The following is a 25,351-nucleotide window of genomic DNA, read 5'->3' on the forward strand; positions in this document are numbered from 1 at the left end:
GTTGTTTGTGGGTTTTATCACTGAAGCTGAGATGTCCTGCCACTGTTAACTTTAGTATAATAATACAAAACTGTATGTTGTTTGTGGGTTTTATCACTGAAGCTGAGATGTCCTGCCACTGTTAACTTTAGTAGAATAATACAAAGCTATATGTTGTTTGTGGGTTTTATCACTGAAGCTGAGATGTCCTGCCACTGTTAACTTTAGTATAATAATACAAAACTGTATGTTGTTTGTGGGTTTTATCACTGAAGCTGAGATGTCCTGCCACTGTTAACTTTAGTATAATAATACAAAACTGTATGTTGTTTGTGGGTTTTATCACTGAAGCTGAGATGTCCTGCCACTGTTAACTTTAGTATAATAATACAAAACTGTATGTTGTTTGTGGGTTTTATCACTGAAGCTGAGATGTCCTGCCACTGTTAACTTTAGTAGAATAATACAAAGCTATATGTTGTTTGTGGGTTTTATCACTGAAGCTGAGATGTCCTGCCACTGTTAACTTTAGTATAATAATACAAAACTGTATGTTGTTTGTGGGTTTTATCACTGAAGCTGAGATGTCCTGCCACTGTTAACTTTAGTATAATAATACAAAACTGTATGTTGTTTGTGGGTTTTATCACTGAAGCTGAGATTTCCTGCCACTGTTAACTTTAGTATAATAATACAAAGCTATATGTTGTTTGTGGGTTTTATCACTGAAGCTGAGATGTCCTGCCACTGTCAACTTTAGTATAATAATACAAAACTGTATGTTGTTTGTGGGTTTTATCACTGAAGCTGAGATGTCCTGCCACTGTTAACTTTAGTATAATAATACAAAGCTATATGTTGTTTGTGGGTTTTATCACTGAAGCTGAGATGTCCTGCCACTGTTAACTTTAGTATAATAATACAAAGCTATATGTTGTTTGTGGGTTTTATCACTGAAGCTGAGATGTCCTGCCACTGTTAACTTTAGTATAATAATACAAAACTGTATGTTGTTTGTGGGTTTTATCACTGAAGCTGAGATGTCCTGCCACTGTTAACTTTAGTATAATAATACAAAGCTATATGTTGTTTGTGGGTTTTATCACTGAAGCTGAGATGTCCTGCCACTGTTAACTTTAGTATAATAATACAAAGCTATATGTTGTTTGTGGGTTTTATCACTGAAGCTGAGATGTCCTGCCACTGTTAACTTTAGATGCCTTGATTGAGATTACATGAAAATCTATTACATTTTTAAAAATATTTGTTAGAGATTTAGAGTGACAGATAATGTTTTGTGGTTCAACACTATTATGCACACATTTTAATGTTCTCTAAGTTGTCACTCACTGATTTTAATTGTAAGTTTCCTTGAAAGCTTTACAGTTTACTGTTCTTTTTATGTCTTAGAAGTAGCTTTTAGACACTTCACTATTTTACCAACATTGATTAGTTCAATTACTAGCTGCTAATTTAAAATTATGTTTTAGTTGGTTTTCCAGCTTTGCCAATACTGACTCAAACTGGAGTTTAGGTGGAAATGAAACATGGAATCATTTGAAGCAAGGTTTTAAATCTCTTCATCCTATGTGTTTCTAACTATTTCTGATGTACTAGCTGAAAATGCAAGTTTTTTTATTGTATATAAATCAGATTTAATTAGTGTAAGTTACAGCTTCCTAGTTAGTAGCATAAGACTTCTATGAACATGTCCACAGTTTGTGTGCACATTACATAACATGTTGTTTAAGACAAATTAATAAAGTGGCCTATGATATTTTGACAGTGAAATATTCTGTCACATCTACCAGAACCATTCCATCACATCCTGTCATGAGAGAATGTTCAAAATTAAGAATTACTTTACTTTATACTGCTTGTAGTCATGTTCTCATGTATATTCAGCTAGAGGGTTACATAACAGAATGTTTTGATGTTTGGTTACTAGGAGGGTTATGTGACAGAATGTTCTGATGTGTAGCTATTAGGAGGATTATGTGACGGAATGTTCTGATTATAGTTTACTAAGAGGGTTAGGCAACAGAATGTTCCGACGTGTAATTAGTAGGAGGGTTACGTGACAGAATGTTCTGGTGTAAAAGAATATTAACATCAGTAGCTTCCTGCAGTATATCAATTGATAACAAGAACTGTTATGCTGATGGGGCTGTGATCTTTGAGCACTACACTTACTACAGAATGCAAGCACTCCAGGTTGGTTGTATATCTACTCACACAAACAAACTTTTTAAGAAGCATTTGGAACTGTCCAAAAATATCTAATAATTAATCCACTTGTGTAAATAAGTTTATTTCGAAATAAACAATACAAGATTGTCAGATAACAAAAAGGTGGAGATAAAAAGAATCATTGGGTATCATATATTATTACTTCTATGACACAGACTGCTAAAACCATTCCAAGTTTCATTACATTCATTAATATTTATCTCAGTAGGAGATATCAATTGTAACTGTAGTTTTATGTGAGTGTAGTGTGCGAGTAATTATGAACAAACTAAGGTAGCTACTAATTTATCTTCTTCTGAAAGTCGAGATAGGAAGATGAAGATGTTGAGATGCTCAATCTATTCTTGAATCTTCTGACTGCATACAAGGTGAGAGGACAGATGACAATAACTGTACACGTGCCTAGTTCTAACAATGAAACATCTGTGATAAACAACTGTATATGTACCTAATTATAATGATGAAACACCTGTACACATACCTTGTTATAAAGATGAGACTCCTATGACAAACAACTGTACATGTACCTAGTTATAAAGATGAAACTCCTATGACAAACTGTACATGTACCTAGTTATAAACATGAATCACCTGTGTTAAACAACTGTACATGTACCTAGTCGTAATGATGAAACACCTTTGATAAACAACTTACACATACCCAGTTATAATGATAAACAACTGTACGTGTACTTAGTAATAATCATAAACAACTAGTCGTGCACCTAGTTGTACAAATGAATATCTATGATAAACAACTGTACACATACCTAGTTATAAAGATGAAACACCTGTGATAAACAACTGTACACATACCTAGTTATAAAGATGAAACACCTGTAATAAACAACTGTACACATACTTAATTATAATCATAAACAACTGTACACGTACCTTGTTATAATGATGAAACACCTGTGATAAACAACTGTACACGTACCTAGTTATAATGATGAAACACCTGTGATAAAGAACTGTACACATACCTAATTATAAAGATGAAACACCTGTGATAAACAACTGTGCATGTATATGGTATAAAGATGAAATATTTATAAATATGGAAAACAATAATAAATGTGTATATGATAAATAATAAATGTTTAATTATAAAGTAAATATGGAATATTCATACAATAAACAGTAACTGAATTATATTGGTTTAGGATTCTACTATCATCTTTTAACACTTTAAGAAGTATTTTGGTAAAAGGTTTGTAATGTCATGCTTTTATTATACATGAATTACTGAAGAATGAATTACAATTTAATAGGTTGTCAATGTTTTGGTAGAATTTGTATGTTGAAGATATAGTTACTGTAAATCATTAAAACAAGCATTCTAAGACTCATTCATAAAAATCTCATTCATTTAAATCGTTGTCATGTTTTACAGGAATTACAAGATTGCTACATTAACAAAATGGAGAGAAACTCATCAAGTGACTTGTCTTCTCCACAGGTTGGGTTTCTTGTTGTTTGAGATGTACATTTAAGGAGCCTCTGTTATTATTAATTCCATTGAAAAGTATTGGTTTAATCCTTTGTGGACTCAAGGGGTTCACTATAAATGTCCCTACTTTTTTCCAACTCCTAATGGAAATACTTAACCCAAAGTTACTGAATACCATCTATTTTAGGCTTAAAAATTTTCATTTGACTTAGTTTGTCCTGTACTTTTTTAAATTTTAAAACTATTTTCTTTCATCTTAGAATTTCAATCTTTTTATTGTTGATTAAGAAGTTACTGTTTTAAACATCCAGTTAACTGACTGATTTTAATTAACATATTTCTTTTGTAGCTTTACATATTACCACTGACTTAAGATTTGATCTTTCAATATGGTGACAAATTAGGCTAGAGAACAGTATTTTTGCCAACAACATTCTTTTTCAGAATCAGTTTGTATCAAATAAACTTAGTTACAACATGAACTAAATATGGACTTGAGTCACCTTAAGCCTTTCCAGAGTAGAAGATGGCAATAACTATCAAGCAAATGTAATTTCAGATGAAAAGAATGTCTTAAATAAATTGTAAATATTCACAAATATTCTAAACTCCACTAGCTTCTATTGTTTTCAGTGCAGGAGCTCAGAGAAATCATTATCTCACACCACTTTAACATGATCTGTCCACTAGTGTTTAAACTTTACCTATAGGTATTTTCAAAATTGTCTTCATTATTAGTTGTTTCCACCCTTTATGATCTTGTTGTCACATAATAGTAAGTGTTTGGAAAAGAAAGAGACATGTCCTGATTAACTGTATTTTAAATGGATGATAGTTTCTTTGTAAGTGAAAATCTATGTTTGAGGATAGGCAGAAACTGTTTTTAAAGATTTTTATATTTCAAAATCACATAAGGTCAATTGTAAAACAGTTTTGAGTAAAACATTGATAAAATAGAAATATTATTTTGAACCTTAAACTGTATGTCTAGTTATGCACCAATCTGGAAAAATTTCATTTGAAATTATAAAAAGTAACTGTCATTTTTAGGAAGGGGACCAACAGGAGAAGTGGAAACATTCTGCACTTCACTGTATCCATATGGAAGCACAACTTGTTTATTGTTACATGAATATTCTTGGTGAGATATTAGTGTCCTTAACAGAAGTGGAGACAATCAAGCACCACATAGTCAATTATCAAAATATTTTACTACATATTACAGCAAGGAAGGATATTTTAAAATGTATGGTTTCTCATCACTGGAGTGATTATTCTTAAGTATTCAGTGTAACTTGCCTACTTCAGAATGATCATACCTGTTTTTAAAATATTCTTCCTTACTGCAATACTTATGATCAGTAAGTCAAGTGAAAACAAAACTTTTTAATGATCAGTGATGACAAGAAAACCCACTTGTAGAGAAAATTATGTAAGAAATGGCTGGTATGGATAGAGAAAGCACTATGTAGAGGAGTGAACAACGTTTCACAATGACCGAAGAAAGTCGAAACGTTGTCTGTTCCTCTACATAGTGCTTTCTTTATCCATACCAGCCCTTTTTTATATAAAACTTTTTAATATTCTGTTTGTAGTCTTAGTAGTTTTATTATAGTCACTACCAACAAAAGAATATACCAAGTTCATGAGACTTGTCAAAGATATATATATTGAATGGAAGGAAGATGAGACATTTTTGCTTCTTTTTATTTTTTTTTATTACAACATATGTATGAACTATGGAAGAACATGCACCCTCTTGTGAAGAATATGAATTCTGGTAATACTATGAAAAAAATCTAGAATTGGCATCTTCAACTGGAAACACGAGCCCCAACTTTCCTTCCAAATGAAATCTTTAGACAACCTTTGTGTAAGGAAAGTGTTTTTGTGTAAATTTTATGATCACAGCAGATTATTAACATATTATTAATGGTGAAAGTTGAGGCAGTAGGTCAGTTCCCAGTTTTCTTTTCAGTTGTATTATATCAATGATCCCAAATAGAAAGCCCATGAAAGCATGACTGGTGGCCTGAACTATGATTATATATTATAAAGAGTAAACAAACCTGTCATTTCCAGAAAACTTGAGCCAAGACTTTATAGTCATCTTCTGAAGTGGTCCATTGGAGAACACTATTGGTAATTATGAGTATTTTTTGTTCATAGAAGGAAGAGGCTTAACATGAGCAAACTATATTGAATAATAATTAATAAACCAATAATCTTCTATTGTATTAGCTCTCAGACCCCAGAGGAAGACTTCAGCAATTCTCCTTGATGTATTTTAATTTATTGGATGAACAAATCAAAATATTTATGTACTTAAGTAACCTATCACTAATATAATGCCCCCATCAGTACAGCGGCAAGTCTACGGATTTAAAACATTAAATCAGGGGTTCAATTCCCCTCGGTGGGCTTAGCAGATAGCCCGATGTGGCTACATACACTATTATAATGATTCCCAAACTAATGGCTTTACTTACCAAGACATGTATGCTAACCATGTCAGGTTGACCAGTAATTGTTTCATCTGCAACACTACTTAATACTGCCAAATACATTACGAATGACTTCTTAATCCAAAAGTAACTATGTGTACAGCATTTTTGTAAAATTTTCAGTTGTCATAATTATGCCTAATACCAATATTAAGTAGAACATATTTATTCATGAATACATTCCTAGTGAAATCAGATGAAACACATCTGTATGGTCAACTGATGTGTTACATTTAACCCAAATTATACGTTGTATGATAAATTCACCACCATTAGAAATGCTATTGATGGCCATAGTTCCAGGAGGTAGCACCTGTCTGTAAATAGATATGTTCGGTAAATAACTTTCCATTGTTTTAACTACTTGTACTTTTAATATGACAATGTATAAGGGGTTGCTGAAAGATTCTCGATGGAGTGATGATTTAATAACACAATATTGTGCATGGGTTTTGATTTATTACATACATGTATACAAATTATGCAATCTTCATAAATTACTTTCTTACCCCTAATGTATGTTGAAGCTAACAAGAAACTTGTAGTAAAAAATAAATTTAAGTTTTGATTTATTAAAATCTTTATATGTGAAAGTGTGTCTCTAAAAATATAGAACTTAGTTTTGGCTAGACATTAAGAACACTAATTTATCTTCAGTAAAAGATATTCCTAGTAAGGTATTTGTATTTACCATAATTAAAGAGTGCTCAACTGTAGTAATGTTGATCTTGAGGTAAAAACTGAACACTGGAAGGATGGATATGTATTCATCCAGAAATGGTGTTTGGTCTTCAATGGACATCAACACCACCAAACCAAGTGGTCCAAATGTGTATGCTGAGAGATGTGTTTAAAAATCTAAGTAGTTAAGAAAATGACGTTCCAAAGTAATCACACCGTGATCATAATTAAAGTAGCTGCTAAACAAATAAACCCTCACATACAACCCAGAGACAATCCTTATGTCAAAACATCACAAAAAACATCTCTATAGTTATTCCATTACTAGACCAGTTAAAAGTATCATGTCACCATTATAAATACACAGTGTATCGAAGGTCACATAGAAATGTTTGTGACAAACTTAAAGGAATACTCTCATCACGTTATTCTTTCAAATATTAAACATTTGTACTGAGAAAATCTAAGAATATTTGAGAGCAACAAAGTCAAACTTATTTTATTTCTGACAGATGATATTAATAATGACAATTAATAAAACTTGTATGCAGAGAATTTGATAATTTCAATATTTACACTCATATACATTCATATGTTTAACTTGTGGATAGAAAAACACAATTAACCCCAAGCTTGTGTCTTAGCATAATGAAGTACAAGTTTCCCATCAGCACCAAAACACTAGAGAAAGAAAAGAAAGTTATAACATCACCACTACTGTAACACAAATACTTATATGATTCCATCAGCAAAGTAATTCACTAACATCTAACAAAACCGTTACATTATAAACATTTTACAGGACCTGGAACAACACTCGAGGGATTCATTTAGTTTCTTTGTTAAATCAACTTATATGGCAGGTTCATATGTTTGAAAGATCAAAAGCCAACATATACTGTGCAAACCATTTCAATGTTAATAACTCAGGTTACAACACTGAATTACACATCATACAAGCTATTCATGAGCATATCTTGTGAAGATTATTATTATTTTTCATTACCTTACATGACAAAGACAGTAACTTTACTGATTAACTTACAACAAATGACAAGATCTAAGTTATAATTAACAGACAGAGAACACAAAACATCACTAACTTTACTGATTCACAAGATCTAAGTTATACTCAACATACAGACAACAGAAATCATAACTTTACTGATTAACTTAAAACAAATGACAAGATCTAAGTTATATCCAACAGACAGAGAACACAAAACATCAGTATCTTTACTGATTATCAAGATTTAAGTTTTATCCAACAGACAGAGAACACAAAACATCATAAGTTATAGTGAAAGAGGAGATCTAATGGTAGATACAAAATGCCCGTCTCTTAACTTTGACAACCTCTTTTTTTCAAGTATTTTAGTCATTTTGTACAGGACTATTCTTCTATTTCTTACCTCATACAAATTTCTTACTTCCTGGTCTGGTGAAGGGGCAAAAGCCTGATTTACATATAAAAACTAGACAGAAAATAAATTTGATTTAATAAATAAGTACATGTCATTTAATATTATGAGTGTTACTAGAGATAGTTGATATAAACAGTAAACCTTGTGAACTAAATAATTGTGTAGTCATGGACTATCAAACTGTGTGTGATATCAACATAAACAGGATATAACAAGACACTTGGAAACATTAAAGTATTGTACTATTAAAAAGTACACCATCTACATATGTACACATTGTTATAATAGCTAAAATAAAAGAAACTTTCCTCAAGAAAGAAAAACATCTCTTTCCTTTGTTCATTTCTAAACTTTAGTGAAGAAATACAGTTAAAGTTCACACACAAGTAATTGAATGGTAAAGGAAACTTACTAGTGAATCTGAGGGATCCAGTTTTAAGTATCTCAGAATGAATTCAATAATCCATCCAATCTTTTTACAAGGATCTACTGCCCATTTCTTCTTTTTCATGATTGGAGCATCAGCTGTGGCTTTCAAAAGAATATCAACTGAAGAAAATAGTTTCCTAAGTTAAACTTGAATCAGATGAAAAAACATATAGGTAATTGAATAAAACAGTAAATATATTATCCAAATACAGTATTCAAGGTTGGATCTTCACTTCTGCTAAAACAGAGGATATTTTACAGCTTACAAAACTGTAAGTGAAGCAAGAATACAGTATAGGTTATACAAAACACACAGATACTCTACAGATTATAAAGATTACAATTGAAGCTTTGTAAACCAAACTGAAGCAAGAATACAGTATAAGTTATAACAAGTGGGTTCCTAAGTTATTGAAGTATTCCATGTGAAGTAAAACCAATCACCCAGTTGGTTTCTATGTTATTCAGGTATTTCCTGTGTATCAACACTAGTCACCCTGTAAGTTCCTAGGTTACTGAAGTAATCAATGAGAAGCAATACCAGTCACCCAGTGGGTTCCTAGTTTATTGAAGCATTCAATGAGAAGCAACACCAGTCACCCAGTGGCTCCCTAGGTTACTGAAGTATTCAATGAGAAGCAACACCAGTCACCCAGTGGCTCCCTAGGTTACTGAAGTATTCAAAAAGAAGCAACAACAGTCACCCAGTGGGTTCCTAGGTTATTGAAGCATTCAATGAGAAGCAACACCAGTCACCCAGTGGCTCCCTAGGTTACTGAAGTATTCAATGAGAAGCAACACCAGTCACCCAGTGGCTCCCTAGGTTACTGAAGTATTCAAAAAGAAGCAACAACAGTCACCCAGTGGGTTCCTAGGTTATTGAAGCATTCAATGAGAAGCAACACCAGTCACCCAGTGGCTCCCTAGGTTACTGAAGTATTCAATGAGAAGCAACACCAGTCACCCAGTGGCTCCCTAGGTTACTGAAGTATTCAATGAGAAGCAACACCAGTCACCCAGTGGCTCCCTAGGTTACTGAAGTATTCAATGAGAAGCAACACCAGTCACCCAGTGGCTCCCTAGGTTACTGAAGTATTCAATGAGAAGCAACACCAGTCACCCAGTGGCTCCCTAGGTTACTGAAGTATTCAATGAGAAGCAACACCAGTCACCCAGTGGCTCCCTAGGTTACTGAAGTATTCAATGAGAAGCAACACCAGTCACCCAGTGGCTCCCTAGGTTACTGAAGTATTCAATGAGAAGCAACACCAGTCACCCAGTGGCTCCCTAGGTTACTGAAGTATTCAATGAGAAGCAACACCAGTCACCCAGTGGCTCCCTAGGTTACTGAAGTATTCAAAAAGAAGCAACAACAGTCACCCAGTGGGTTCCTAGGTTATTGAAATATTTCCTGTAAAGCAACACCAGCCATCTAGTGTGTTCTTGCATTTTGTTACTTCTTGTTCCTTGATGAAAAATACCTCTTTAGAGGCTATGAGTAGATTATGTGATGGTGACTAGAAGGAAACAAAACCCAAAAGCTGATGAAACCTCAGTGTGATATAAGTAATGTCACACAAAAACTTCTCAGGTCATCCATGTCCCAATCTTTAAGATTTCCTTAAGAGATATCTATGGCAAAGGAAGTCAAGAGATGAGAATCTTGAAGAGAAGTGACATTAAAAAGATGTCATATCCTGCTTGATTCAACCAGTCGAAGTGGCAGGATATAAAGTCTATGAATTAAAGAAATCCCTCTGCAGGAAAAGACAGTTTTGAGTTTCTAAAAGTAGCTGTTGGAGTGAAGCAACTATGTACTACTTTTAATCATATGGAGAGGGATGGTAAGTAAAACATCTGATCAAACTCCTAGGCAGTCCAAGTCTTGGGAAAGAAGGAATGGTCTGGAAATAAAATTTACCTTTCACCAATAAAAAGAATACAGGAGACATCTAAGACAGAAATATCAATGTCTCCTAATAAGTGAGAACATCTCTTAAGACAAAGATAATTCACAAGACAGGTAGCCCTGAGAAATAAACAGTGTGTCCAATCCAAAGAAGAACTGGATGAAGAGGACAACAGATTATAAAGGACTAACAGTAGTCCATGAGAGCTAAAGATGAAAAAGAACTTCCAGAAAAAAATGGTAGACACAAGCTCCTACCAAAACAAAACAGAGAGGCTAGCTACAGAAACAAGTCATCTCCAAGACCCACAATAACCAGCTCTCAGAGAAGAGGGAACATCAGACAATGACAAGGGGAACAGAAACAGTAAAAGGGTGACCCCATTAAGCAGCTGCAGTGAACAAGAAATGCTGGAGGGCCCGTGGTCAAATAGAAGAACAATTCAAGAAATCACGAGTAAATATGACTGTCACAAGCTGCATCAGCTTAAGGTTTCAAAGTATAATAATCCAAAAACCTACAATAAGGGTGCAACACAGAGGCTCCTGAGAGAAAATTGGATAAAGGAAATAAGGCATCCCAATGAAGTACATCCTACATAGCAGGAATAAAGAAAAGCACAATATATGTATCAGAAGTAAAAAAAGGTACATGAACTGTGATAGGACAAACAAAGAAAATAAGGTCAAGGTATAAAACATACATAATTTTTCCTCAGTAGGATCATGACATACAACTTCAAAAAAAGTGTGAAGTAAAGAAATTAAGTGAAAGACAAGTAGATGGAAAGAAGCAAGAGATAAAAGAGGAGAGAATTATGCAGAAAGAAAACAAATGATTTAAATGGAACTATATACCCTGAGATACCTCAACAAATCTAGACAACATGCAAACAAAAGGCACATCTTAATAATTCAACCAGCAGAGGAAAAAAACTGAAATTACCTGACCCTGGTCAGTGTCACCTGGTGACATTGTATATTGTAAATTGTTGCAATTTAATTTTATTTGGTATATAAATTTTTAAACTCAGTGTATTATATATTTATTACCACATTTGTTTATAAGGTTCCTGGTGAAATTTCCCATGTCTGTTTATAAGCAGATATTATGTTTGAATTGTATTTAGAGAACATCTAAGTTTATTTTTGTGCATGTAGTACTTATAATCTACTCAGAAGCAAGCTCTCTCCAGGAGGCAAGGTATGGTGTATCACATTTGTCTTCTGTAAATAACCATTGGTGAAAATTTGGTAACACGTCAATGAGTGTGTGTGAAAAATTAGTATAAAACTAGATCTATTGGTGTAAGACATGACTTACATGGCATGGAGGGTTAGGGCCATTCAGCAGCTGAGAAGTATACCTGAATATGGGTATTATTATTGCAAAGTGTTCAGATATGGGTTTGGATATCTTTTATTGTGAATACCCAATTTTTGATATCTGCGTGGAGAAATGGTACTAGTAGTTTGGTAACCTATTGAGAAATTGATGATGGTTGAAAATGTAATATAACTGCAAGTACTAAAATACAATGATTCATTCTCATGGAAGTATTTGTTTACCTATAGAAGATGTAAGACAGCACTTGGAGAGAGTATAGACAATTACAAGATTAACAGCTACAGATATATGAATTTTCTGGGGGAGTATTTATGTAAATTGGGTAACTTACCAAGAATTTATTTATTAGTCTGATTTAGATTTTGTCACTGATTTTGTAAATATCTCGTTATTTGGAACAGACTAAAATTACATTGGTGTCTTGTTTGAGTATTCATTATTGTCAATAGCCATTTCATCTCTACATGACAACTAGAGAGAAGGAACTAGGAGTAAAAACAGTCATAGAAATTACAAAAAATGGGGTAGGTTCAATTGAAGTAACAGAAGCAGGAGTCCAAGAATCATTGATCTGAGAATAGAATGAAACCAATAACCTGTTGTATAATGTTGGCCACAGTATTAGATAACTCTTGTTGAGGAGATAGAACTTACAAAATTTTAGACTTATAAACCATTAATTCATAATTTAATGATATAATAAACTTTTTCAGAAATAAATGTTGGTGTGACATGTCAATGGTGTACAGGTCGAGGTTATTGGTCTAATAACAACCTTGAAGAGTACTTAATACCTTGGATAAAACAGCAGATTACATTACTCTCAAAGAAACCTCATAAAAGCCAATAACATGTGTCCAATAACATGCATGAACAATTAAAAGAAAAATCAAATTGAAGAAGCTTCAAAATCATAGTTCTAACTTAAAAGTTTAAGATTTGGTGCCTTTCTTTTTCATAATAAAAATAAATTACAGAAAACCTATACAAGTTTAAAATTATAAGTGCAAAAATGCTATTAATTCCTATAAAAAACATCCAAAGATAATCAGCATTGGGGAAAGATGAGCCTTTGTTCAAATCTTAACACTCATGGAGATTATAGCTCATGTGGCACCTTTCTGTTGGTGGGGAGACTAAAGTTGGGTGATGATTACATCACAGTCTGGCACAATACAGATGTATAAAAATGTTCATGGCAATAGCACAAGGTGAATAAATGTTCCTGATGATTATAATTCTTTAAAGAAACTTTAAATGAAATTATTTTGTATTTAAAAGTTATACAAAACTCAAAAGATTCTTTGTTTAATAAAAAGTCTAAGCATATAGCATCTAAACAGTGTAGTGTCAACAAAATGAGTTTTAGTTTACACAAATTACACAAGGAGGATGTAATATAGCATTTAAATAATATGGTGTTAACAAAAAGAATGAGTTTTAGTTACACAAAATGCATACGAGGGGATGTGTCATCCTCTTGTGGATAGAAGATACAGTCTGGTGGTGATTTTATCATATACTAGTGTAGTTCTTGTTATAGGTACAAAAGTGACAGCTCTAACTTACAATGACTTGGCACATTCACTAAGGAAATATTTTGTGTAGTAGCAACTTAATTTATTTGTAACTGTATTTTATTTATCAATTTTTTCCTCCTTTTTGTTAGATCAACACTAATATTCTTGTATGAAAATAGCTGAAGCCACTGTTTAAGTTGTTGTGGTATCAAATTATTAATTGTCTTCACATTGTATTTCAATGGTGGTGAGCGAACTAAAGATTTTAAAATACACATTATTATTATTTGTATGTGTAATTTACTGGTTTTCATTGCTTTGGCTGAACGTTTATTTAAATAATTAATAATTCATTATTGTTGACTACACCCGACCATTATTTGGTTGGACATGCACTTAACTTCGATAATTTACACAGAAAAATATTAATAAATTAGGCCTATATTAATACTGGAATATATTTCAGCCTACAGTAAACTTAATGAACCCGTGTTAATTTCTAACCCGTGTTCAGTAGTGTTACTAATATTAATAACTTCAGCAGCATTAATACAACTACAAGGTGTTCGGAAAGTCACTGTGCAGTTTTGTAATCATATTTTATTCAGTCTATTTCAAGCCAGCAACTGATAGCGGTGTTTAGAAACAAAATAAGAAGGATCCAGGCTTGTACTGGAGCCAACGGGGGTCACTTTCAACATTGTTTATAACTGTCATTCATATTTACTTCCTGTATTCTATATTGAAACATGTCTGTTAATAAATATATAAATGCACAGTGACTTTCCGAACACCCTGTAGTACTACTAGTTTCATTTTTGTGTCCAAACGGAATTAATCTAATTTCTTACTTTTAACTTTTTCTGTTGATAGTAGCTGTGTATCTGGAGGATTAGTAATTTCCTTTGGTTTCTCTTCTAATTCCACATCATTCTTCTTTTCATCAACAAATGTATCACCTTCTTTTATACCTTGATCAGCTGACACCAACTCAACATTCTTGCCATCAACTTCAGCCATGATAGTTAAAACTAACTACTGCCATCTATAAAATATACACATACGAGTTAAATTTGAAGAGCCTCTTTAATACTATTCCTTGTTTGTTTGTTTTTAAATTTTGCGCATAGCTACACGAGGGGTTACTGCACTATTATTCCTTGTAAAAAAATAAAAGAGAATTTACTCTTGCACTTGAACTTCCTCAAAAACGTTTCACATTCAAAGGGTATATACACATTTATGTATAAGTGTTAATATAGTTTATTTATTCAAGGTGTAAAACAAAGGGATTGTAAAAATGAGATCTACAGGTGTAGGGGATAAGTTAATAAATTGGACAAAACTTAAAAGGATAACTGGATGGAAGAAACCAATGACATATTATAATTTGGAGCGCGCAAAAAACACTGATAGAATTTTAATAAATACATGGAACGTTTCTGGTGTGGTGGGATGGCAACGACCAATTAATTTATTCTTAATTCGATAATTCAACGATACAGATCACCTTAGAAGTTAAAATGTTTAGTTTTTTATAAAATATACAGAATGGCTTTCTGTTTACTTCTGTTTTTCAGTTACCATGTTACAAAATGAGCTTGCTTGCGTCATTTTCATAGGGCTGTTAATATTTCTTCATATGACTAAGATGTGATATTAAAATATATAGAAACTGATAAAGAATATAAACATAATATCATAGGTAGGATTAACGACTAGTATTATTAAATTGCTTATCATAAACAGGCTTAATAACAAATATTGTAATGGGTTACTCATACTTGAGTGCACCAAGTTATCGCGTCATGAGTTTAATAATCAAATTCTGAGTGTTAACAACTGTTACTTACACTTTATCTGTTTTAAAACAGGTCTATAGATTGGAAATATTTCATTATTCGAGTTACTTATACTCTCGAATAGAGTATAAAAAAGAATACTGTGTTTTAAAGGCGTAAACTGATTCATACTGCTACAAACGTTTATTCTGTGGAAGTAACTAAAAGATTTATATAAAAGAAACCTACGCCCTTTAGTGATAAGCATATAAAATTACACAGAGTATTTTTCACGTGGTTTCACAAAAGCCGCTAAATCTCACGTTCCTAACAACTTCGAATATTGTATTTCGAAAGAGATGCTATTCTTGACGAGTTTCTTAGACGACTTCGTGATATTTACTGATAATGAATGCCCACATAGTTTAATCATAGACTTTGGTGTGCGAAAGTACAGAAATCTGTTTACATCAGTTTTTATTAGCCTAATAATTAATGGCTACTTTTCAAACGTCTGCTGAAATAACTTCAGAAATGATTCCATTGAACGTGTGGAAAAGTGCCTATCATCGTTCGTAAATTTAGAATACCTGTGATAAGTTAAACCAAAGTTTGAGTAATGTTACGTAGGAAAAGTCTATAAGCACAGATTTTGGTTTATATTTATTAAAATAATGAATGACAAATTCAAAACTACATATGCATAAAACGATACACTAAAAATAAAACTACAAAAAAAAAAGAAAATTAAACGAATTTTTTAAATTTATAAAAGTTAGAGATAAAATATTATGATCCAAGGGAATGGATTGATTGCAAATCTGTTATTATTTATTCATATATTGGATTACTTTAATGCTAATACAGTTATAAATATTAGAATACATATTTTCATCGGTTGGATAAACTTACTGTTAACTATATTTTCGGCTGTATATCCATCGTAGGAGATTTAGGTTATTTCTAAATACTAAGCTGACATTGCTAAAGAATCTTTGTAATGAAACTATAATACTAAAAGTTAAACATGAAACAAATAAACCCGATATAGTAAACATTCCAAACAATAGTTTCAGTGAAAATCGCTAGAAAGAAAGACCAAAGTAAACCATACCAATGGAATATACTCAGCTTCTCTACCTCAGCAGACATCCATACTCATAAAACTGTTTCAACGTTTCCTGCCCCTCAGTTCAACCGATCAGATACGTGTCTGAGTCTTGTTGAAACACTCAACATCATTTTTGTACTGGTCTATGTATTGTACACCTTGTGGGAGTTTGAGTAACCAAATAAGTTTTTGTTCATTAATCATTTATTAATTCTTTAATAAGTAAGCCCACCAGTGGCATAGTGGTATTGCTGCGGACTTAAACACTAGAAACCGTGTATCGATACCTTGGGTGGATGGAACACAGATAACCCATTGTGTAGCTTTATTCTTAATAACTTCAAGACAACCAATTATTTAACAATACAATGTTTGTCCTAATGGTAAAAGTGTTTTTTTAATTAAGATTTCTAACTTACAACTCGCGCTAGTTCATTTAATTTTGGCCCGGCATGGCCATTTGGTTAAGGCGAGTGACTCGTAATATTTGCTCGAATCCCCGTCACACCAAACATGCCCGCCCTTTCAGCCGTGGGGGTGTTATAATGTGACGGTCAATCCCACTATTCGTTGGTAAAAGAGTAGCCCAAGTGTTGGCGGTGGTAACTAGCTGCCTTTCCTTTAGTCTTACACTGCTAAATTAAGGAGGGCTAGCGCAGATAGCTCTTGAGTAGCTTTGCGCGAAATTCAAAAACAAACAATCATTTAATTTTTTTTTACTCAATGTTCAAAAAATAATTTATCTATTTCTTAATTAATGTTCAAGTTATTAATGAATAAATCTGTAAGCGACGAAATCTAAATGCGAGAATCCTCGATAAACTTTATCAGAAACAAAAAGATTAAATTCCAACAATCTTAAATGAGTAAAAGCTAATTTAACGTAACTAGTAACATAATGCCATGTGATATAGCTCTCACAGTGTTGTGTTCACTGTTTGGGATTTTAACGTTAGAAGTTCGTAAAAAGCTTTCCTCTAATCCACATGGAACATTTTTATTGACAAAGTATTTCATATACATCGTACTATATTTTGCAATGGAGTCGCTAGTGAAGAACGTATATACACTAACAGCTTATTTCAGGTATCAAATGACACAGATTTGTAATAATCTACGAATATAATAATTACGGTGAGCATTATCTAGAATTATCGTTCAATTAACTCTCCGGTATCGCGAAAACCTCCACTTTCTTGAGCATCATATTCTCCGGTAGATGTCGCTGGTTCATATAGTCCTCCTAATCTTCAGAATATATTTGGAGTTCAGTTAAATGTTGCAAAGGGGTACCTCAATCATAGGACCTTTACACTTTTTGATTTACATCAATGGCATAAATGAAGGAACAGTCAATAAATTACTTAATTTTGTATATGATATTAACGTATTGGGTATATTGGCTGTGAAGAGAATGCTGCTGTTTCACAAAAGGATTTCATCATTTAGTGAGTTCAATAATAAAATGGCAAAGAGATTTTAATGGTAATGAATGCAAGGTAATGCGCGTGGGTTATCGTCATTTGAATTAAAACTATAATTTTAATGAAATAAAAGTATCTTGGTGTAATGGTTGATCAGTCTCTTAAACTATCGAAGCAGTGTGTTGTTGCTAGTGGTAGAATAATTAGGATTTTAGGTTGTATCTATAGAAATATTGAATACATGTCTATAATTTAATTTTATATATCAATTGTTAGGCCACATTTGGAGTATCGTGCTCAGTTGTGGGTACCTTACTTTAGGAAGAACGTTGAAATATAAATATATGAATAATAAGCGTTTGCTTTAAGATTTTTAAAAGTATATTTATTTAATAGTTTTAGTTTAGTTTAGAGGTTGTTATAGCCAAAATGGACTTTGTTGTTCCTAAAGATTAGATTATTTTATATTATGAATGTATAGAATACTTTCAATATATTTCACTTGATGCATCGCTGAGTATATGTATTTGTTCATTAAGGTCATAATTTTTTACACACTGAACATATAAATTACTTATTTTGTTTTCTGTGCAATATAATTATTATTTTGAATTATTTCTTTCATGGAAATGTCAAATGGATTATTTTTTTATTTTTCATGCAAACTTAAGGATGTTTTGTTTTTTTTAATTTCGCACAAAGCTAATCGAGGACTATCTGCACTAGCCGTCCCTAATTTAACAGTGTAAGACAATAGGAAAGGCAGCTAATCATCACCACCTACCGTCAACACTTGGGCTACTCTTTTGCCAACGAATAGTGGAACTGATCGTACATTATAACGACCTCTCGGCTGAAAAGGCGAGTACGTTTGGTGTGACAAGGATTCGAGCCCGCGACTCTCAGATTACGAGTCAAGTGCCTTAACCACTTGGCCATGCCAGGCCCACAAATTGGGAAAACGCTCTAGATGAAACTGTGAATATTATAAACTAAATTTATAGCAAAAAAAAAAAATGACACATTCAGAGATGGAGAGAAACTTATTTTAAAACTTGTCTAATAATTTTCAGCTTTTAACCGTACATTGATGATATTAGATACAGTTACTGTTAGAGTAGAGAAAATGATAGATAAATTATATAGAGTTTGATATTCATCAAGGAGGTTATGTAAATACAACATAAACAAAATTCAATTTTTTGTATGTCTGTTTAGTAATAGCTTTCCAACTTTCGTGACAATATGTCTGGTAACTTCAGAGGTCGAGTACTTCAAGGTTTTATAAAGTCGGCCGAAAACAATTCAAAACAAAGATACAGAACAATAGAAAATGTAATAGCAAAATAACAATAACCGAATACATGAAAAGCCATGTCTTTTCGTTACTCTATGTTGAAATAATGACTTTTATGCTGTGTTAGTTAGCAACGAAAATAGGGCCTGGCATTATGTGTAGCGAAAATGGCCTTTGGTAAAACATCTGGTGAACAAAGTTTTATGTGAAACTTAAATGATTAAAGTTCGCCCTCAAATATTTAATATCAAACTTAAAGCATTAAAAAGGAAAATACTTTAAATAAAATTGTTTGCACATTTTATTCCCATTCCCCAGTGGCGCAATTGGTTAGCGCACGGTACTTATAAGACAGTACTTGTGAGTCATGCCGGGGTTGTGAGTTCGAGCCTCACCTGGGGAAATTAATTTTACAATGAAATTTCTTTGTTTCTCCGGTGTTATTTGTTTTTATTTAACCATTTCTATAAAAGTCACATTTTTACAATTGTTAAAAAGAAAATAAATTGTTTCTTAAATGTTTTAATCTTATCATTGTTCTATATTTTAAGAAATACTGAATAAATATTTTGATTAGCAAAAGTATATATATACATAACCTCGTTAATCCTATTGTTTTTAGTAGCCTTGTAAAATTATACTTTTGAAACAAAAATGTAAAAGCGTCATTTTACACTTCGTGTATAAGAAGCACTGCAGAATGACCTACACAGGAATGACGAAACTTTTTGAGAGTGTGTGCCCAAACTGGAAATAATCTTCTAAAAATTCTCTCGCATACCATAAGTTCGTCATCACTTACTGACCTGCATAACCATTGGTTTGTTCGTTCAACCACTACAACACCTTTCAGATTAGATCACTGAACTTTTGACACATTCATCTATCTCAGACACTGTACTAGAGAAAAACTAAGGCGTTCCCAAATTCATGGTTTTCAGTACATCTTATGAATAGCGAAAACACACGCAATATAAATGTCTTGGGGCCAAATAAAAAGAACACGTGTAGATTAATCACATAGATCAGCATATTTTGTTTTTTCTCTCTTTCTTTCTTTTTTTCGTCATTCAAAATTCCCCTAATGTTCCAACAGTAACTTTGAGGGGTTATAGCATTCGAAATTTATCCCTGCTGTAGGCACAGTGCAGGTAGCCTATGTGCAGCTTAAACATTCATTTAAAAGTTATTTTTAGTAGAAGTATGACCGTTTTTAGACACCTTGCGGTTTTGCTGATCAAAGAACAAAGTCAGAAGAACTATAGATAATAAAAATAAACGAAATGGTATGTTCCATGTAAAGATAAAAGCACTAGATTTACCTTATTTTTAATACCTCTAGGTATCTTCGAAAATCAAATTATTCGTATACAACTAATAATTAATATAATCTGAAAAGCTAAACAAGTATTTTGGAAAGTAGTTTGTTTGTTATTGGTAAGTTGTATCTTTAATATTTTAATTTAGAGAGAGTTTGTCATCGCGTGATGATGGTTGGAAGACCTATTTTTGGCTGTGTAAAATCTGAAAACTCCTTGAGTTATAGAAAACTAGACAGTATAGAAATTTAATGAGTGGCATATAGTGAGCTGACGATCGTTCGTCTGTGATTCAGTTAATAAGTTAGTAAGTGAATTAACTAGTGTGTTTCTTCTTCATAGACCAACGAGGAAGTTCTACTAATTAGGTGAACATTATTTCAGAATGTGCATTGAAACGTTGCTTCAAGGTAAGTTGATTGGTGAATATAGCGTTTATAAAATGTTATTGATAAATTAAATAAATTCGTTATCATTACTCGGACCGAACTTGACATTATATGTACCAAATAATCCAAAGGAATCTAATTAACTATGGCACACATTAGAATAGTTGTTTCTTGTTAAGCACTAAGCTACATAATTGTTATTTATGTTCTACCACCCGTACGTACTGAAACAGTTTTTAGCTTATGAAAACCCAGAACTTAATGTCGAGTCACTGGATGTCTAAGATAATTCAACTATTTTATTTAAACATAAATTGAAAACTAAGAGGAAATTGCATATATTTACAAATGTACGCATGTATATGTTAAACAGTTGGTTTGGGGATTGAACCCGACGATAGCTACTTATTCATGTATTTGTTCTCTTCACGTTCAACACCATAGGATCTTCTTTCTTTTTTCAAATACTTTTGTCCACCATCGTAATTTCCTCTCCTCAAAACGTGATATGGTATTAAAATATTTTGCTGTTTATTCCATGTTTGTTTTTTTGTTCAGATACACCTGTATCACGGATATGTGGTCGTGATAGACCGTAGAATCTGCACGTGTCAAATGTCTGTTGAGTATATATTTTTACAATAGCTGCCACGGCAGTCCCTTGATGTCTCAGTGGTAACTCTGAAGTCTTATACCGTTAAACCCTGGAACTAGATACCCGTGGTGTGCAGAGTATAGATACTCAATGGTGTAGCTTTGTACTTAACAAAAAACAAACAAGGTTTGGTTTGGTTTTTGGAATTTCGCACAAAGCTACTCGAGGGCTATCTGTGCTAGCCGTCCCTAATTTAGCAGTGTAAGCCTAGAGGGAAGGCAGCTAGTCATCATCACCCACCGCCAACTCTTGGGCTACTCTTTTACCAACGAATAGTGGGATTGACCGTCACATTATAACGCCCCCACGGCTGGGAGGGCGAGCATGTTTGGCGCGACTCGGGCGCGAACCCGCGACCCTCAGATTACGAAGCGCACGCCTTAACGCGCTAGGTCATGCCAGGCCCAAAAAACAAACAACCAAACAACTGTTGCACTCTTATTAACATTTCCTGTTACACTTATTCGGAATAGTACATAGAACTTTCTAGTTTTATCTGTTATTGTTTTATTTTAAAGGAAGACAAAATGCAAAAGGAACCTTTAATGATATAGCAATGAAACTTTATATAAAACTCAAAATATCTGTTTGTTTGCTTTTTTATCCACCGTGTTCACTGCGTAGGACAACTTCCCTTACCTGAAGGTACGCAAAAGGACAATTTTTTGTTGATATACACCTCTATCGTCAGTTAGCCAAACCAGTCATTTTTTTCAGTATCATATACATTAAATAAACGATTACTTACACTTTAGAGCAAGTTCATGTTTTTATATAATGATAATGAGTACACAGTGAGTTGTTTATTTTACATGGTTGTGGACCTACGCAGACTTGACATTTTTTGGTAAATTTTAGATAACATTTAATTTAGAACGTGACATTAGAATAGATAGGCCTATTTAGTTATAGATCATTAATTACAGATCTGCTAATACATCATTTCTTTAACCTCATACACAAAATAAATGTATGCAGAATTAGAATGCTCTCTGTTAAAAATCAAACAGTAGGCTTAGCCTATTAAATGACATTATGCCTTAAAATGACCACATGGAAGGAGTAAGGCTTAAATTATATTTACTGTGTACAAGGAGTCGGCGTAACTGGTTGAGCTTGCATGAGGTGGAAGATGAGTTGAACCTGGAAATCATATATATATATATATTAGCGTTAGAATAGGTAGTCCTCTTTAGTTATAGATTATTAACTATACATCTGCTAATATATCATGTAATTAACGTCCCACACAAAAGAAATGTATGCAGATTAAAATATTGTGTGTGATAAAGTAAACATCATGTCTGCCTATAAAATAAAGTATACTGTGTACTATAAAACGTATACTACATGAAAAAAGGCTTAATTATAATATTTTATGCGTATAGTGAGATTAAAGTCAAGTCAGCGAATTTATTTCTTTTTACTTTTTTTCTTCTCCAGGTTGTTCGATACCTGGAAATACCTATCAAAATACGGGACGGGGAAACAGAAAATAAGGTAGTATTCAGTAATTATATATCACTTCTTTAGTTTTCATATTTGACCTTGTTTTGCTTTGTTTCACGAGATAATATCTACATATGTTTGTTCTCGGTTTTATTTTGTTGTTGTTTTGAATTTCGCGCAAAGCTACTGGAGGGCAATCTGCGCTAGCCGTCCCTAATTTTGTAGTATAAGACTAGAGGGAAGTCAGCTAGTCATCACCAGCCACCGCCAACTCTTGGGCTATTCTTTTACCAACGAATAGTGGGATTAATCGTCACATTATAACGCCCCCAATGCTAAAATAGCGAGCATGTTTGGCGAGACGGGGATGCGAACCCGCGACCCTCAGATTACGAGTCGCACGCCTTAACCCACTTGGCCATGCCAGGCCAATTTTATTTTGATATTAGCGAACTCGTGGGCTTTCGTCGACATTTGCAGGGTTTCTGTAATGCAAATTTGATGTTAGAATTAGTCCTTTGCAGTTCTTCAGTTTAATGCCCATTTTTGCTATAAGCTACGAATCGTAATTAGTAGACCTATTTATTTATATTATTAATGTAAATCAGTGCCCAATATGGGGTGTGTTTTCTGGGGATCCCAGTGGCGTAATGAGGGCCCAATGACAATTTTATTCTCTGTAAAATTACATGTGATGTAAGACTCACAAAAAATTATTAGTCCCTGGGCCCACACAACCTTAAATCCGCTACTGGGGATCCCAAGAAAAGTGTTTCCACGAAATACCTGGTTTATCTTAGGAGATTGGTGAAAGGTTTTTACCTCTTGGTAAACCTCGAGTCTAAGTCGATTCGTTTGGCACCACCTATAATTTGGTGAGTTCAGCAGTCAAGGAGAAGGGGTTTTTGGGAAATACCCGGGTTCTCCAAGAGGTGGGGTGAAAAATACTACCTTTGTGCAAATCTCAGAAAAGAGACGGTTTGCTTGATTCCACTCAGAAGTCGGTTTAAAAGACGCCGCGTCTTATTTTTTGCCATTGCCAAAGTCTGAAGCCGGTGAAGCCCCAAATTACAGATACGACAAAATTTATTTTTCAGATGTGTGATTCAGATGGCGAAAATGTTATCCACTTAAATGATCTTCCTGTTAAAAAACTGATTAAGTTAATATACCAGAACTCCATCCTCACTACTGAAGAAATTACTGCATGGAGAGATATTTTAATAGATACTAACAGGAAAAAAATACATAAATATACTTATCACCCATTTAAAGGCTTTGTCTTTGCTGATGTGGATTATTTATTTTATCACAATGCTTTAATGACGAACAATATACTTGTTCATATGCAAAAAAATGACATTGGTTTATGTACACTTTGTGGTAAAGACACTGAAACAGTGAGACATTTATATTGCCTGTATCCATTGGTTCAACCCGTATGGACGTTAGTTGTCGACACCATTTCCTTTATCATACAAAAATCAGTACCAATGAATCAGAAACGGCGAATTCTTGTACAGGGCTTCCTAGAAGGATTAAGAAAAGACGACAGCCTACAGTGTATGTCTTTGATTACATTAATTAAATATTGTATTGTGACTATTAGGAAAATTTGTTTGGCCAAATATATCCATTTAAATCTGTTGTCATTTTATAAGGGTCAGTTAAGAAATAAAATAAGTTTTGTTTATTCCAGATGTGTTATTCGTAGTGATGTCAATTATTTCTTTCAATTTTATTCTAAACTTGTTCGACCTTGTTCACAACGTTACATTATTGTGTGTCCTTTAATATGAGCAATTACAGATAGTATTAGGTGCATTCAATTGTATATAACTGTGTATTTGATTTTTGTACTTGTTTTGTATGTAATATATGTGATTATGAGGCCTCTTCAAGAGGTTTGTAAATAAATTAAAAAAAGCGTCATTCTGATAACGCGAAAGTGGTGGATTCGACACCCATGCCGTCCACGCTGTTACTTTTCTTGTGGGAACTTAAATTTGCGTTTCTAATAGTTTCTTAAACGTAAGTCAGAACGGCTGGTCTGGGATATTAACACTTTTACTAATAAAGTAGAGAACAACGTATACGACATTCACATGTTATCTTCAATTTAATAATGAGAGTTTGTAAGTTAGATCTTAAGTTATTAATTAGTATAGGTAAAGGTGTTCCTTTATATTGGTTTAATTTTGGTTTTAATTACTGTATAAGTAAGGTTTCTTTGATTTTGCGTTTATTTATATTTGTTTCTCTATGTAGTATCTGGGTGTATAACTCAGAACGGCTGGTATAGGTATTAACACTTTTACTAATAAGGAGGGAACAACGTTCGACCTTCCTAGGTCATCTTCAGGTTAAGAAAAATGGAAACTAGATTAAGAGAACAAAAAAAACAACACTTTCACACGTTTTTGAACACT

The 25,351-nt window shown here is 33.1% G+C and overlaps 3 protein-coding genes and 1 non-coding gene across 11 annotated transcripts in view; 2 read left to right on the forward strand and 2 right to left on the reverse strand.

Moving 5' to 3' along the window:
• LOC143233785 (sorting nexin-8-like) overlaps nt 1–6,724 on the forward strand; it is a 34,981-nt gene extending 28,257 nt beyond the window's left edge. For all 6 annotated transcript variants that reach the window (XM_076470447.1, XM_076470443.1, XM_076470444.1 and 3 more), the window contains 2 exons: nt 3,626–3,691; nt 4,733–6,724. In XM_076470447.1, coding sequence (XP_076326562.1) covers nt 3,626–3,691; nt 4,733–4,814 — 148 coding nt within the window. In that variant the 3' untranslated portion in view covers nt 4,815–6,724. The remainder of the gene's footprint in view (nt 1–3,625; nt 3,692–4,732) is intronic.
• A 615-nt stretch (nt 6,725–7,339) lies between these two features.
• Atg12 (Autophagy-related 12) lies at nt 7,340–16,986 on the reverse strand. Of its 3 annotated transcripts, none has more exons than XM_076470451.1 (5): nt 16,393–16,986; nt 14,349–14,542; nt 8,704–8,816; nt 8,280–8,342; nt 7,340–7,548 (listed from the first exon to the last, which is right to left on the reverse strand). In XM_076470451.1, the coding sequence occupies exons 2-5, from the start codon at nt 14,515–14,517 to the stop codon at nt 7,489–7,491; spliced, it is 405 nt and encodes a 134-aa protein (XP_076326566.1). In that variant the 5' UTR covers nt 14,518–14,542; nt 16,393–16,986; the 3' UTR covers nt 7,340–7,488. The 3 variants fall into 3 exon arrangements, with proteins under 3 accessions (XP_076326566.1, XP_076326565.1, XP_076326567.1); XM_076470450.1 differs by having other exon boundaries at nt 8,704–8,840; XM_076470452.1 differs by lacking the exon at nt 8,280–8,342 and having other exon boundaries at nt 8,704–8,840.
• Nucleotides 16,987–19,421: 2,435 nt separating this feature from the next.
• Nucleotides 19,422–19,513, forward strand: TRNAI-UAU (transfer RNA isoleucine (anticodon UAU)). The gene is given in 2 exon segments: nt 19,422–19,459; nt 19,478–19,513. It is a non-coding gene; the product is annotated as a tRNA-Ile (tRNA).
• Nucleotides 19,514–22,460: 2,947 nt separating this feature from the next.
• LOC143233789 (cytochrome P450 4c3-like) overlaps nt 22,461–25,351 on the reverse strand; it is a 41,749-nt gene continuing 38,858 nt past the window's right edge. The window contains exon 11 of the mRNA XM_076470459.1: nt 22,461–22,616. Within this exon, the coding sequence (XP_076326574.1) occupies nt 22,543–22,616 (74 nt within the window). The 3' untranslated portion in view covers nt 22,461–22,542. The remainder of the gene's footprint in view (nt 22,617–25,351) is intronic.

Source organism: Tachypleus tridentatus, chromosome 12 (assembly GCF_004210375.1).
Source record: "Tachypleus tridentatus isolate NWPU-2018 chromosome 12, ASM421037v1, whole genome shotgun sequence".
Taxonomy (NCBI): domain Eukaryota; kingdom Metazoa; phylum Arthropoda; class Merostomata; order Xiphosura; family Limulidae; genus Tachypleus; species Tachypleus tridentatus.

What these genes read in the sequence shown, in the direction of transcription:
- Atg12 (XM_076470450.1), bottom strand. Translation starts at nt 14,517, where the DNA reads ATGGCTGAAGTTGATGGCAAGAATGTTGAGTTGGTGTCAGCTGATCAA. An exon ending in TGGATCCCTCAGATTCACTA is followed by an intron (nt 8,343 to 8,703) that starts GTAAGTTTCCTT and finishes TTTTCTGTCTAG; the next exon opens with TTTTTATATGTAAATCAGGC. An exon ending in AAGTAAGAAATTTGTATGAG is followed by an intron (nt 7,549 to 8,279) that starts GTAAGAAATAGA and finishes TTCTTTCTCTAG; the next exon opens with TGTTTTGGTGCTGATGGGAA.